Source organism: Chrysemys picta, chromosome 11, assembly GCF_011386835.1.
Source record: "Chrysemys picta bellii isolate R12L10 chromosome 11, ASM1138683v2, whole genome shotgun sequence".
Lineage (NCBI taxonomy): Eukaryota > Metazoa > Chordata > Testudines > Emydidae > Chrysemys > Chrysemys picta.
Genome location: NC_088801.1, coordinates 55,298,408 through 55,312,978, shown reverse-complemented (window position 1 = coordinate 55,312,978; position 14,571 = coordinate 55,298,408). Strand labels below are relative to the sequence as shown.

General features: G+C 41.4%; 1 protein-coding gene across 12 annotated transcripts in view; it reads left to right on the top strand.

Moving 5' to 3' along the window:
* The window catches only part of HECW2 (HECT, C2 and WW domain containing E3 ubiquitin protein ligase 2), a 258,022-nt gene that overhangs the window by 166,851 nt on the left and 76,600 nt on the right, over window positions 1-14,571 (top strand). For 11 of the 12 annotated variants that reach the window (XR_010591637.1, XR_010591636.1, XM_065562027.1 and 8 more), the window contains 5 exons: window positions 4,057-4,157; window positions 5,433-6,791; window positions 8,408-8,503; window positions 13,261-13,411; window positions 13,813-13,916. Coding sequence is in view for 10 of the 12 variants with exons in the window: in XM_065562027.1 (XP_065418099.1) it covers window positions 4,057-4,157; window positions 5,433-6,791; window positions 8,408-8,503; window positions 13,261-13,411; window positions 13,813-13,916 (1,811 nt within the window). In the remaining 2 variants the exon portion in view is untranslated. Of the gene's footprint in view, window positions 1-2,302; window positions 2,562-4,056; window positions 4,158-5,432; window positions 6,792-8,407; window positions 8,504-13,260; window positions 13,412-13,812; window positions 13,917-14,571 lie in introns of all 12 variants that reach the window. The other variant, XM_042851674.2, reaches the window with a different exon arrangement.

The following is a 14,571-nucleotide window of genomic DNA, read 5'->3' as shown; positions in this document are numbered from 1 at the left end:
GTCCTTGCCCCAAGCTCTGCCCCTGCAGCTCCCATTGGCCAGGAACCGCGGCCAATGGGAGCCACAGGGCAGCGCCTGCGGACAGGGCAGCACACAGAGCCGCCTGGTCGCGCTTCCGCATAGAAGCTGGAGGGGGGGACATGCCGCCACTTCTGGGAACTGCTTGAGGTAAGCACCGCCAGGAGTCTGCACCCCTGATTCCCTCCCGTGCCCCCAACCCCATGCCCCAGCCCTGATCCCCCTCCCGCCCTCCAAACCCCTCTGTCCCAGCCCAGAGCACCCTCCTGCACCCCAACCCTTCATCCCCAGCCGCACCCTAGAGCCTGCACCCCGAGACGGAGCCCTCACCCCCCTATACACCCTCCTGTCCCAGTCTGGAGCTCCCTCCTGCACCCTGAACTTCTGATTTCTGGCCCTCCCCATAGCCCGCATGCCCAGCCGGAGCCCACACCCCCTCCCACATCCCGAACTCCAGTTTCGTGATTATTCATGGCCCACCATACAATTTCCATACCCAGATGTGGCCCTCGGGCCAAAAAGTTTGCCTACCCCTGGTCTAGGAGCACCAGTCGGTGATCAAGGGCCCATTGGCTAGGCGCTAGACAGATATACAGCCCTTTCCCCAGTGAGCTTGCAATCAAGGTTATGACAACCCAATGGGTATATGAAACAAACTGATTGGAAGAAAAGTATAGACAATATAACTGTAAAGTACACAAATTATGATAAAGTCAGAAGTAAGCTAAAGTCAGTCTTTCTTTTTGGGCAGGTTAGTAAAATGTAATCTTTCATCATCCTGATGACTTCAAGGACAGGTGAAGATTTTGTGCCTGGGTTAGTTAAAATTAAAGCTTGAAAAAAATGGCATTAATCCAAATTCCAAAGGTTTAACTTTGTATAGTATAGACTTCTCTTCTTTTTATCCTATACTGATTTTTTTTTACTGTGCTCGTCACTGTAGTATTCCAATAGCGTGTTAAACTACGTGATTACACATTTGTCACGTATTTTGTTCTCTCCCCCTCTCCCCAGAGGGAGAACCATGTGCAGCGGAGTTTCTTTTTTTATATAGTTAGTATCTATCTATCTATCTAGACACCAGTTGCTCTGTGTTTATATCAGAGAAGGCAAGATCAAATAAGTATTCCTCGCACTTGCAACGGGAGGTGGTGTGAGGTTTGTGATAGTCCTTAGTGGGAGTTCATTCCACAGCCTTGGACTGCCCCTGGAGAAAGTTCTCTCTTTCAACAAGAATAACGCGTGTCTGTGTGGGAGTGCAGTTGTGCCAAAGGACAAAGTTGTTGACTACAGTCTTTATCCCGGAGCTTTAGATGGTCTTTTAGGTATCCTTGGGCCCAGTCCTGGGATATCTTTGAAGGTAGGGACTAAGACCTTGAACTTGATTTGATATTCTTTGGGAAGGTACTGGTTGAGAGGTTTGATGTGTTCCCAGTAGCCATTGTGTTGCTGAGGAGATGTGCGGCAACGTTCTGCACCAGTTGGAGTTTCCTAAGTGCTGAGGGCTATACTGATTTCATTTTGTATTTTCCCTCACAAATACAGAATTGTGCAATCTGCTATCTAGATTCTTTCTACAAAGCTCCCTCCTTATTAGAACAGAAGAGTACAATGCAAACAAATTCTAATTAATCCACCTAGTGCATTTTTTAGCACTGAATCATCTTCTGAATAAAAGTCCATTTTGAAAGTTTAGAACTGTAAGATTTGAATTATTTATTACTGAAGTTCCTTCTTCGAGCCTTGGCTAATTATGAGGAATGTAAATGTTGAATAAATACTATACAAGCTGAAGTCTGGAAGCTGCCATTCTCTAAATATCCTTAATTTACATCTTATCTCCACGTAGAATTAGCCTCAATTTCAGCTACTGGTGCAAATGCACTTGTGCAAACCTCTCATGTAGACAAGCAAAGCCACAATTTGCACCAGTGAAACTTCTTCTGATTTCACAGAAGGTATTATACTGCTATACTAGAAGTGTATTTTGTCTCTAACTGGATAACTTGTGATCTAGCCACTGGTATCGAGTGGTGGAATGAGCTAGACGTGTTTATTGAGAAGGTACTTGCTTCCCATGAGGGCTTTTTCCTGTTACGTGCTGGGGATGAAGTAATTTGGCCGTTTTCCAGTTTAAACATTTAAGGTCCTGATTCACTACTAAATTACTCCAATAGATTACACCATCGTAAAACCAGAGGTACATAGTGATGAATCAGACTCTTATTTTGTAAATTTTATGTAATGCTGTTTAAAGAGATTCTTGCATTGATCATCCACTCAGATCTAATTTCCTACCAGATGTGCCAAATCAACTGAATAAACAGGATTTATTTTCACACACAAAATACACGTACACTGTGGTTGCCCTGTTGAACAAAACTTGCTTTGGTCTGAGGAGCACAGGAGGAATACTGCGATTTGTACACAGGAACCATAAATAAGCATTACTGGCTCAGGTTTTTTTCCCATGTCAGTGATGTTACTCTTGAGTCATAGGAATGGAATGGAATGTCTGAAGCTTGGCACTTGCCATTCTCAAGGTACATTGTGCTAATTTAGGCCTTGTCTGTATTTGAAATTAGTCCTGATTTCTGGCATTGTGTGGCAGCACCAATACTCTGCATATTTGTGTAGTTAAAGTGCCAACACATTTTGAATTTTGTGTAGCTGTTGTGGAAAATATGAAACATAGCCAATGCTAGTGACACTTTTTTTTTATTTGAATACCAAGCAGATGTTAATATGGCCTGTCCTAATGTAGGCCCTAAGGGTGTGATTCTCACCCCCCATTCTGTGCCGGTTATGTGGCGTAAAATGGCTGGAGTAGCATAAAGAAGCTCTAAAAGCTCTTTTTCCATCTGGAGGAGGATTATGCCAGCACAGGAGCTGTGAAAGATAGCCAAAAGGCTGTCTTCTGAGGATCCCCTCCTATGCCCTGACAAAGAGGACATGCCTGATTGAGGACAGGAGTGGCGTGTCTGTAACAGGGCTGCAGCATGCAATGATGTAGAGATTTCAGTTGGTACTGTGACCCATAGAATAGCCAGGAAAGGCTGCTGCAATTTAAGCCTTGTCTGCACAAGGGTTTTTTTTATATATATCCAAAGGTGTGAATTTAAACCACTATAGTTATACTGATATTAGCCCTACCCCCCATGTGGAAACACTTACGCTGGTATAAAAGTGGCTTTTTTTTTTTGGTTTAGTTTGTTGTTTGGGAAGGGGTTTAAGCTGAACCAGAAAAAGTCTCACTCATGTTGGAATAAGTATGTCCAAATGGGGGGTTACACCAGTATAACTATACTGGGAAAACTTCCCCATGTAAACAAGGTCTTAAGACAAGGCCCCCACAGCTGTCTAAATTATGTTGGAGAGGACCCTGGGCTGTGAGTTCTATGCTGTTCAGAATCTCATCCTAAAACCCAATTCAGGAAGCACTTGTTTAAGTCCCATTGAAGTTACTAAGGCTTAAGCACATTTTTAAATTTAAGCGCGTGCATAAGAGCTTTGCTGAATAGGAATAGATTTAAGCATATGCTTAAAGTTAAATGTATGCATAAGTGCTTTGTTGAATTGGAACCTAAAAATAAAAATTATAGTGTCTCTTGTTCAGGTAAATAATTAAAAATATTTTCTGTGCAGTGAAAACCACCAGAGGGCAGAATGATTTCAGAAATAAAAAGGTTTTGAAATCTTAAAGTGCACACATTTTTGTTGTTGTTTGTTTTTCAATTAAGAGAAGATTTGTGGGTGGATGAAAGTTGCCAGTGCACAATTTATATTTGGAATAAGGACAAAAGCATAGTTGATGGATATGCTATGTTGCTTTATCTGGTCATTAATTGTCTTTTAGGAAGTGTACAGTCTGCATGCTCTGTTACACAAACTAACGTGATGCTCACTTTTATGAATTCATGATTCTCTATTACCTTTTATTATGTCGCACCTCTCTGACAGGAACCTGTGATGTAAAACATTTGAAAAATAAAATAATAGTAAAAAGTCTAGAGAACAGTATTTTTTTCTTCTCTGCAGAGACCAGATTCTTAGCTATAACCTTGGCAGAAGGCTCCCAGCTGACCATGTAAGTGGGTATCTCCAATTCAGAGTCGAGATTACATCTTCCATTCATGAAGGTGAGATTTAAAACCTGTGCACACTAATGATTGGGTAGAGAAAATCATTATGTACTATGACTACCTGTTACACATACTAATCCTGTTGTGAATAGTGCCCCTATTATAGAAAAGCTTTGTGTGAAAGTGATGGACCAAACGTTTCAAAGATTATTATTAGTAGTACTACTAAATACTAATTTTATCCTACTTATTTTCTACTTTTATTATTACTGATATATTTGAATGTACTTGGCATACTGTATTTTCATTGTAGGGAGAGTAGTTGGCCTCATACATCCTTTTCAATTCCTAAAGTGTAAAAATGTCTCTGAGGATATGTCTACACAGGAACTAGACATCCATAGGTGGCTCGTGCCAGCTGACTTGGGCTTGTGGGGCGCGGGCTGTGGGGCTATTTCACTGCTGTGTAGGCTCGGGCTGGAGCCAGGCTTTAGGACCCTGAGAAGTGAAAGGGTCCCAGAGCTTGGGCTCCAGCCCAAGCCTGGAAGTCTACACAGCAACTAAACAGCCCACAGCCCGAGTCAGCTGGCACAGGTCAGCCAAGGGTATCTAGCTGCTGTGTAGATATTCCCTGTAATTCTGCTCCCTCCCTGGGTTACAGAGCCCAGGCTCCAGCCCCAGCTCAAACATCTCAACTACTGGTTTTAGCCCTGTAGCACAAGCCCCACGAGCCTGAGTCAATTGACCCGGATTCTGAGACTCGCTGCTGTGGGTCATTTTTGAAGTGTAGACATACCCTTATTGTCCATGGAACTTTAGATCCTCCTTTTCTAAAGAGGGGAAAAAACCTCTAAGTAAATATAAAACTGTTCTGTACAGAGTGTGATATTTGTACAGTTTGTGACTGCCCCATAAGGCAGTTAATGTCAGTCTCAGGTTCTGTGCAAATTCTGCTCTTAGGAACAAGAGCACAGACTTTAGAAAACAGGTTTTTACCTTGTTTTGTATAAGAGCCAATTTTGGCAATGTGCTGAATATATAAGAGCAGGATGGGAGTCCTTTATAATGATACTTCATGCATATTGTGTTTCCTTTATTGTATAAAATAGGTTAAACTTATATTGAGCAAATTCTATAAATGTTGATCCTGCATGAGTAGGAGTACAGATTTTTTTTTTTGGTGGGGTTTTTCTTCACTTCACTGTTTGTATGCAGCGAATGGGTATCTTAACAGAAGTGTGTTTTTATAGCATCGTGTTGTGCAGAGATGTTAGAATTAACTGAATAGATGTATTCATGTGTTTCATTCCCAGTCTTTGTGTTTCATTGCAGATGCTTCACCAGAAACAGTTGGTACTTTGCTAGGAGTGAACTCTGTGAATGAAGACTTAGGAAGCCCTTCTGATGATGAGGACATGCCAGCAGGGAACCATGACACACTTCCAATTTGTTTAAATGGCCCAATCCTTGAGGAATCTGTTGGAAATGCAGTTCTTACACATTCTTTAAGGACTAGTACAACTCTGGAAATGGACCAGGAAGAGTTAACCTCTACTCCTGCAAGGTCATCACCTAACAGAGGTCGCCAGGACTCATTGAATGACTATTTGGATGCAATAGAACATAATAGTCATCCCAGACCTGGGACATCTGCCTGCAGTGAGCGGTCACTTGGGGCATCCCCAAAACTAAGGAGTAGTTTTCCTACTGACACGAGACTTAATGCTATGCTTCACATTGACTCAGATGAAGAGGAGCATGAGTTGCATAAAGATCTGGATTTTCAGTCTTCCTTGGAAGAAGATGGCGGTTTAGTAATGTTTAATGGTGCTACAAGGAGTGTTGAAGGAAATTTTTTAAGTTACTCATCATCAAATCAGATAATGCAAGGTCCTGCAGAGGATGGGAAAGCACCAGCCTTCGAAACTCCTTTGCAGCCCTCTGATAACCAGCAGGAGACTCTCCAAGGGCTTCCACCATCAGAGTTTGCAGGAGAAGAAGGTGAAGGCCAGCCAGATTCTCAGAATAATCTGTCGGTAGAATGGGCTGGCAGCGAATTGTGTGCCTGTCAGGTGGCAGAGCAGCCTACTAGCAGTGCAGACATGGGAGCTTCAGACTCTGCCATTGGTAGTAGAAGAGGTATTAGTGAAACGGAATCCCTTGACCAAGGATCTGAACCTTCCCAGGTATCCTCAGAAACTGAGCACAGTGATCCTGCTCGCACTGAAAGTGTCAGTGAGGCCAGTACCAGGCCAGAAGGAGAGAGTGATGTGGAAGGGGCAGACAGTTCTTGCAATGAAAGTGTGACTACACGTCTCTCCTCAGTCGAAACTCAGTGTTCTTCTTTTGAAAGTGCCAGATTTTCTGAGACTCCTGCCTTTTCTTCTCAGGAAGAGGAAGAGGGAGCTTGTGCCACCCATGTGACCAGAAGTGAGCCTGCTGCAGAAACACAGGACTCTGTGTGCACTCCTGGCTCTTTACCTGCGGTGCGGTTACCCAGCAGTCAAGAGGAGGCTCGGCAGCTAGCTGAAGGAGGTGAATTACAGGATAGAGATGAATCAGAAGAAATTTGGCAGAGGAGGAGGAGTCTGCAGGCTGCCGCTGCAAGTAGCCAGTGTCAGGATGAAGAAACTGGAGGTACCCAAGCTGCTGGCGAGGAGGGAGCTACACAAGTTGAAGGAGCTAGTGGAGGTAATTACTATGGAGACAATAAATGGGACTGTTTTTTGAGTGAGAAGGCTTTTCTGCAGTCATTAGAAGAGCTGTTTAAAAATACTTAATTCATAAAAATTTCAAAATAGTTCTGTTCTTGGTGGGGTTTGAAATAGTCTGATTTAAAAAAAACATTTTAATAGTATTTTAATCAATTTGTTATGGTTTTGAAAATCAGATTTAAAAACATTGAAATGGAAAGTGTATCTTGGAAAAGAAATCAGATCATTTTACTGTGTTGGCTAATCAAAATTATTAATGGGGGGAAAAACAAATCAGAAAACTAATACATAAGAAATTGAGCTCCTGGCACTTTTATTGTTTTGGGGAAAGGGGAAAACAAATCTTTATGTATCATAAAGTGCAAAGAGAACAAAAGCTCTATTTTTTAAAGAATTATTTATCAGATTTAAAGCTGATTTCCCCTTTTATTTACAAATTCTGACCTGCTCAAGCATGTCTCTCCATGGGAAAAGATTTCATACGTTCATTCTATTTACAACAATTACTTGTAAAGCTAATTCAGGATTTAAAAATTGTGTGTCATACCTAACTTCAGTGTAGGTAGTAATATATTATAATAAATAACTTGTCCCTCGTTACAATTTTTACCATGTATTCATTCACTTCCTTTTTCTGGTGATGAAGTGGGGACTCTTGGGAGTTCCTTGGTAGCACTTCACCACCATATTTGAGGAGGCCTGGGATGACCGCCAGCCTCTGATGGAGTTGATCACATGCTGGATACTGCTACAATAAGTCATCCCTGCCAGGGAAGGCTTATCGCAAGTACAACAAATACTTCTGAAGAGCAACATTTAGACTTCTGAATGTACCAAATTGCACCAAAATATCCCTGGGAACGATATTCTCAGACTCTCTCAGAATCCTCACACGCCACCTACATAGAGAGTGAAATCCCAGCCCCATTATAGTCAATGGAAGTTTTGTCATTGATTCCAGTAGTGCCAGGATTTCGCCCAGAGTGTACAAGTTGTGTATACTTTCAGTGTGGTTGGTATATTTTTCAGCAACAATGTGTAAAACTTTCCAGTGAAGTGCACTTAGTAATATAAGATAACTTGACAAATGACGTTGTCTATCCCCTTTAGTTAGGAGTATGAACTTTTATTTAAGGGAACAAATCAATAAGTAGAATCGATCATTCCTTCTCACTGAGCAGCCCTCACCCCTTGCTTACACAACTAAAGGAAATTATTTTAGTGGGCGATCTTGTTAAAGTATTGTCAATAGACCTCTGTTGTCCTATTATCCAGCCACTAAGTGCCAAATTCCCTTGTGGTGTAAATTTGCGTAATTCTACTGAAATCAGTGGAGTTGCAGCCATGGACCCCAATATAGAATTTGGCCTTAAGATCTTAAAGCAGCAGTTACTGTATTTGAACTGGGTTTCCCCGATGGTCTCATGTGGTCTGTGTGCTGTCTGAGGAGCCAGATGTGAGTTGGTGCCCCCTCTGAGACTTGAAATTACAGACAGAATCCATATTCACTGTGCTGTTCAATTCAGAGGCCAGTCAACAGTTTCTTAGCACTGAATGAAAAAATAACTGAATGTCTTCTCTGTTTAATTCTAGGTTCCCAAGCCAATGGCCATCAGAATTTGAGGTCACTACCGTCAGTACGTCAGGATGCTAGCCGATATCAGAGAGTGGATGAGGCTCTGCCACCAAGTGAGATTCTGTTTTACTTTAATCCAAGCGTTCAGGATATAAACTACTCTAGGAGTAATGTGGCCCTGTAATTCAACGAGAACTAAGATCAGCAGAGGAGTTCTGTGTGGGGAACAAGGCTATGAAATCTTTTGTAAGAGAGACTGTGTTTGGTTTAGGAAGTACCACAATGTGCTATGCTGATTAAACCTCTTGTGGTGGTCCACTAAATGAAATTGGTAGAGATCTACGGGGGAAAGAAATTGCCTTTTCAACTTGTGATCCAGATGAGTAGCGATGTGGGGTGATGTGCTGTGGTGGGGGCTAGGAAGCAAAGATATCCAAGGACTCTGGAAGCTGCGGGGTACTTCAAAGCTGGTGGAGATTTCCACTGAAATAACGTAACTCTGTGACACACAGTGCTAACTGGAGTTCCAGGATCAACTGGAAAGCTAGCACCTGAAGCGTTCGCCTTCCTGCTTTCAGCTGCTGTGTCATGGGATATATTTATTATGTACAATGCATGAGATGCAGTAGGTGTAGGGTGCTAATGTTCTCTTTGGCTGACCTGGGACTTTGTCATTGTTGATGGATCCAGAGAGTGATCATTAGTGGAATGGTGATACAATTAGGTGTAAAAAGAAATTAAGACATTTTGTTATTTTAATTGTTTTTGTTTTGTGGAGGAAATGAAGATACTCTGGACATAAAGTAAACCTAGATGTTAACCTAACTATTGGATGCCTCTAAATTGGCTTAGAAATAGTCACTCAGTATTGTATATGTGGCTAGCATGTTGCTTTCAATTACTTGACTAATGCACATGAATAACCCTGGCCCAGTTATAACCCAGTCAGTATTAAATATTTGAAGGGGAAGGATTATAGCATCTACCTGTACACTACTAGTGGGGAAACATTGTTTACCCCCGCTTCTCCCCCCCCAGAAAATATGAGGCCAGTTACGAACATCCCCTTCATAGACAATCACTAACCTATACCAGCCCTGACTTCTTATTCTTTGTTTCACAAGGGGTGGGGAGAGTAGGCAGGTGGTTTTGAAGACTGATGTCAAACAGCAGAAAAGAAACTCCCTTTGACTTTAATGGGATCAGGATTGTGCCCATTGAATTTAATAAAAAGTAGGATATTCATCTTGCCATGTGGAATAGGATTGTGTTGGCATAGTAATGAGACCTAGGAGGAGTGCTGAATGAAGCCCATTATCCTCTTGCTCCAGTTTGATTCTATTACAGCAAATGGTCATGATAGTGTTGTCATTCAAAAATCTCCAACTACCAGGTCAGCCAAAGAGAATGTTAGCACCCTACACCTTAATTTAAAATTTCTCATAACACAGTATTTCTTTTCAGAGTCCTGCCTGGGGGAGATAGGTACTTTTGGCATTTTCATCACTTTTCTGACTGACAGGATACAGAACATTTACAGGAAATATTTAGATGAGATCAGGTCAAGATATAATAAATTAGAAACATTTGAGAGGTGCCTTTTATACTGCAGTGATGTATATAGAAACTGCTTATTTTTCTCATAAGCTGTGTCTGCTATAATTGTTGCCTTTAAAAAAATCTCATAATATTTACATTTTGTGTTGCAATATAATATTCCAACACTGTCATTTACTACAAGGGTGTGTGTGTGTTTGTACCCAGTACTGAGCCTTGATATTCCCCCCCCCCCCCCCGCCATACTTAAATAATAAATATTTAGAAAGGGAAAAAAATCAAGGCACATGCAAGGGTTTATACAGATCATCCATCTACTACTATGAATAAAACTTAAACCAGAAAAAAATACTGAACACCCTCTGGATTCAGTTTTTCTGTCTGAAAATGTGCTTGAATGTTACATTATTGTGATGTTATCTGGGGCAAACACTCACTGTAATGGAACATGCTTATTCAGTCAAAGGTTGTGGGCAGCATACCACAGTCTCAAGGTGCTTTGGAATACGTTCTAGGTTTGTTACATCAGGCTGCGACAGAGGAAAAGATAGTTATTCCAGTTGCCATATAGTTATGTTCAAAAATTAGAAAAAATATATTATTTATGCAATATACATATACCATATGCTGATTTTACAAATTACTCATTATGTTAATAGGGAAAGCAAAAAACAGATAACCTGGTACTATAAAAACTTGATTAACTGCATAGAAATTATGCAAATTCACTGTATCTTCAAGCTTTTGTTTTAAAAATATATTTTTGTAAACACATTTGCATCCAGTTTAATTGATTGAAGGTGGCAGTAATCTAAGTAGTTGCCTCAGTAATGGCATTGAGGTCTCAATAATAATAATAATATATGGAGATATCCTATCTCCTAGAACTGGAAGGGACCCCGAAAGGTCATCAAGTCTTTACTAGCAGGACCAAGTCCTGATTTTGCCCCAGATCCCTAATTGGCCCCCTCAAGAATTGAACTTACAACCCTGGGTTTAGCAGGCTAATGCTCAAACCACTGAGCTATCCCTCTGCAATGCACTGCAGCACTTAAGCCAGTGCTTAACTTGAAGAAAATGGGACAAGTTACATGCTCAAAGTCAAGCATGTGCACAAGTGCTTTGCTGGATTGGGACCTTATTGCACAACACTGTTCAGCTGCAGACTTGATTTGAAGAGAGGAGTGGAGAATATGTGCTAAGTAGAGGAAAGGCCTTTTTCCCCAGAATATAAAATCTCTATATACTCTGAAATTGGCAGTCCTCTTGGAAAGCCAAGTAAGAGGTTACAGCACTCCGAAAAATTTAGTTTTACCAGGCTTAATTACTTTTGGTCAATTGGCTGTGCCTATGCTGAGAGGTAAGTAATCAAGGTTGTCTCCTACCATTTATTTGTTGCTTTCCCTAGGAATGGGCCTGGTTGTTTTCCACAGTCTGTGGTTAGTACTCTATTGTGTGTGTGAATGTGGTTTTTCATTTATCATAGTAATACATTGCAGCACTGGAAGAGCATTTAATATAATCTTTCCTCTCTAAAGAGTAATTTATCACAGTGAAATACACATTATGTATCATTAACTAATATGCCTTACTGTTATTGACAGCTGAAAAAACCGACCACTAGGTACCAAAATCAAAACAACTAGTTAAGATTTACAAAGGTCACCTCTGTTCTATAAAGGTGCAATTCAGAGGGCCAGCAGGGGCCTAACACCACTGAAGTTCTGCTTAAGTCTATAAATTCGGGCTTAAATGGAGCTCAGTTGGTGCATGAAACTTGAGCTGGCCCATGGAACTTGAGCCGGCCTTCTGGCCTGCCCTAAACTTCATCTGCAGTATGCCGTGATACAGTCATTGAAGTGAGTGAACCCAAAGATCTTGAATTGTTTAATTTGGGATTCACACTCTGTAATGTTTTGGGGTACAAACTGAGGGGTTGTGTCACTGTCTGCCTGTAATCCGAAGTGCCTTAAATGTTCTGCTGCTGTGGCTCACATCCTGGGCACCAGCAGACAAGCATGCAGTTCCCTTGTGTCTGGGTGCTGTGCAGCCTCGGCCCAGTAGCCTGCCTACAACACAGCCTGTGCTCCACCTTGGTCTCCACAAGCCGTGGTTACTACTTTCATACACTCCAGTCCTGAATTTCCCAAAACCGTCTGGCTGCCTGGAAGCATCCGGCCCTCCTCTGGAACACTTAAGGGAGCAGTAAGGTTTATTGGTTCTTTTTAAAGAGACAAAAGAACAGCTTGTTACTTTAATCAGAGTTAATCATCACTTCAGTTCAAACACAGCACTGGGTTCATTTAGATTAAAAGTAAAACAAATTTATGCACAGAAGAGCACCGGTTAAGTGATATCAAGTAAAAAAATAAAGGTTACAAGCAAATAAAAGTGAAAACACTCATCTAGCAAGATACAATCTTTGTTCAAGAAGGTCTTTCTCTCACCCACAGTCTTCTTTCCAAATTTTTACCGACTGGCATGGCTAGGACCCATCACAGAGATCAAATCACTTGGTTTCTTTGTCGCCTTAAGGTGAAGGATAATTTAGGGGTTTGCTCCCCCTTTCATATAGTCCAGTGAACCTCTGAAATGTATTCTTCTGAAGGCTACTCCCAAATAAAGTTAATTAGTTCATGCTGAGTAAAGGAGTCTTGGGTTCTGGAGGATAAGGCTTCATGCTGGTTCCTCCTCTGCTGGTGATTGCTAAAGTGCAAATTATCTCCACCCACGATACAAATAAATAGCCCACTGAATTTGGCCACACCTGGTTTGAGGTGTCACCCTCTTTCCTTTTTTCTGGACAAAACCTGTTAATCCACTCCACCTGGCATGCCTGGTTTAAACACCTATTAATCACAGACTTTAAAGCATAATATCAATGAGTATCCATAATTTCACATACAGCATTGTCGCATATATTTTACAATGATATTATTGACCAGAGTGGTGTTAGTTTTTAAATGATACCTCACAAGGCATATCATTGCACTAGTGCGTAGGGTGTGAACACACAGATTCGGCTTAGGGTCATACACCCCCTAGTCAGTGGAGCATCAGCACATATTGGATAATCCATATTAAATGTGAATTCTATATAAACTCAGTACAGTGGCAGGTAGATTTGCAGAATAACATCTGAAAAAAGCCTGGGGTTTTAGCTATGAGTCATGTAGACAGAGGGCAATCAAAAAGTGCTGGATCGAAGGAATCTTCAAGAAGAGAAATAGAAACTCAGGACAACAGGTTTAGTTTAAAAAGTAGCAAAATTTAAAGAAAAAATCATAGCTTATAACGATTTATTGCTGTTCAGACTGGGAGGCCCGAATCGACAGCCATGGGAGGATATTCTATGTGGATCATGTAAACAGAACAACAACATGGCAGCGACCCACAGCTCCTCCAGCCCCACAGATCCTCCAGAGGTCAAATTCTATACAGCAAATGGAGCAGCTGAATCGCCGGTGAGAATTGTTGTTGTCAGTGATTAAGTTTATAGTACCAAAAGTGTGCTTGGCATTTTACAACCCAGTATGAGGACTAGGTCCCAGCTGCTACCATAAGTAGCTCTGTTCCGTCTTTTGTGAACCAGTGGGTCTTAAGTGTGGTTCTTCTGAATGTCCCCCTGAATCTGGATGCAGGCTACTAGCATCTATGTTCCATTAATGTTCAATGGCCAAAAACAATGGGTAAGGAACCACAAAAAGTCAGGCCATAGAAGGCTGTGAATAATCAGACATCTGTGGATTTTAGGCTACACGGATGAAAAAAGCAATTAAAACAGCTTCAGTAGTTGGGGTTTCCTAGTGCCAGATGTAGGGATATTCACCCTATAACGTATGTAAATCCAGTCTTGTAATTCTAGATACCAGAGTATTCGTCGAACGATGACTAATGAGAGGCCTGAAGAGCACCCACATGCCATTGATGGAGCTGGAGAGGATACTGACTTCCATCCTTCTAATGCAGGTAAAAATAAAATTGATGTTGATCAATGGAGAGTTCAGCTCATCAGCCATTTAGCGAGAGCGAGACAAGGAGAACCCTACTTTCTGTCTGCATAGAGCCATCCGTTTGCAGTCATTTACTGTCCTGTTTCTACCTGATATGGCTCAGCTTATTAGCACTTCTTCAATCTGCATGTTGAAGAATTGTGTGTGTGTTTCAGCTTCTTTACTCTCTCACGTTAGGAAGCTATGTAAATGGCTAATGTAGGCCATTTGCATAAAAATGTTCTCCAGCTGCCAACTTTTTAGTTATTATGATTATTAATGGTGGCATGTAGTGAACACCAGGCTAGTCTGTAGCAATTCCTTTCACTCTGTTAATATGAATTTCCCCTTCTTCTCTTGACTTCTGAGCTCATTATCAATGTTGCTTCTGTTGCTAATATAAGGGAAGATGAGCTTAGATGGCAGTTTGAATGAATTAAACCAGCAGAATTATATACCTGGGAAGTAACCTGAGTCCTCCATTTTGTCAGGCAATTTTAAGTTAGAAATTCAGTGAGGTTTTTCCTTAATGAAGGCTTTTCCATTGTTAAAGTTAACCCCTTGAAGCCAACAATCAGGGTCTCTCTCCGTGCATAATTTCATTGTTGGCAGTGGGGGAAGGGGATGGCAGG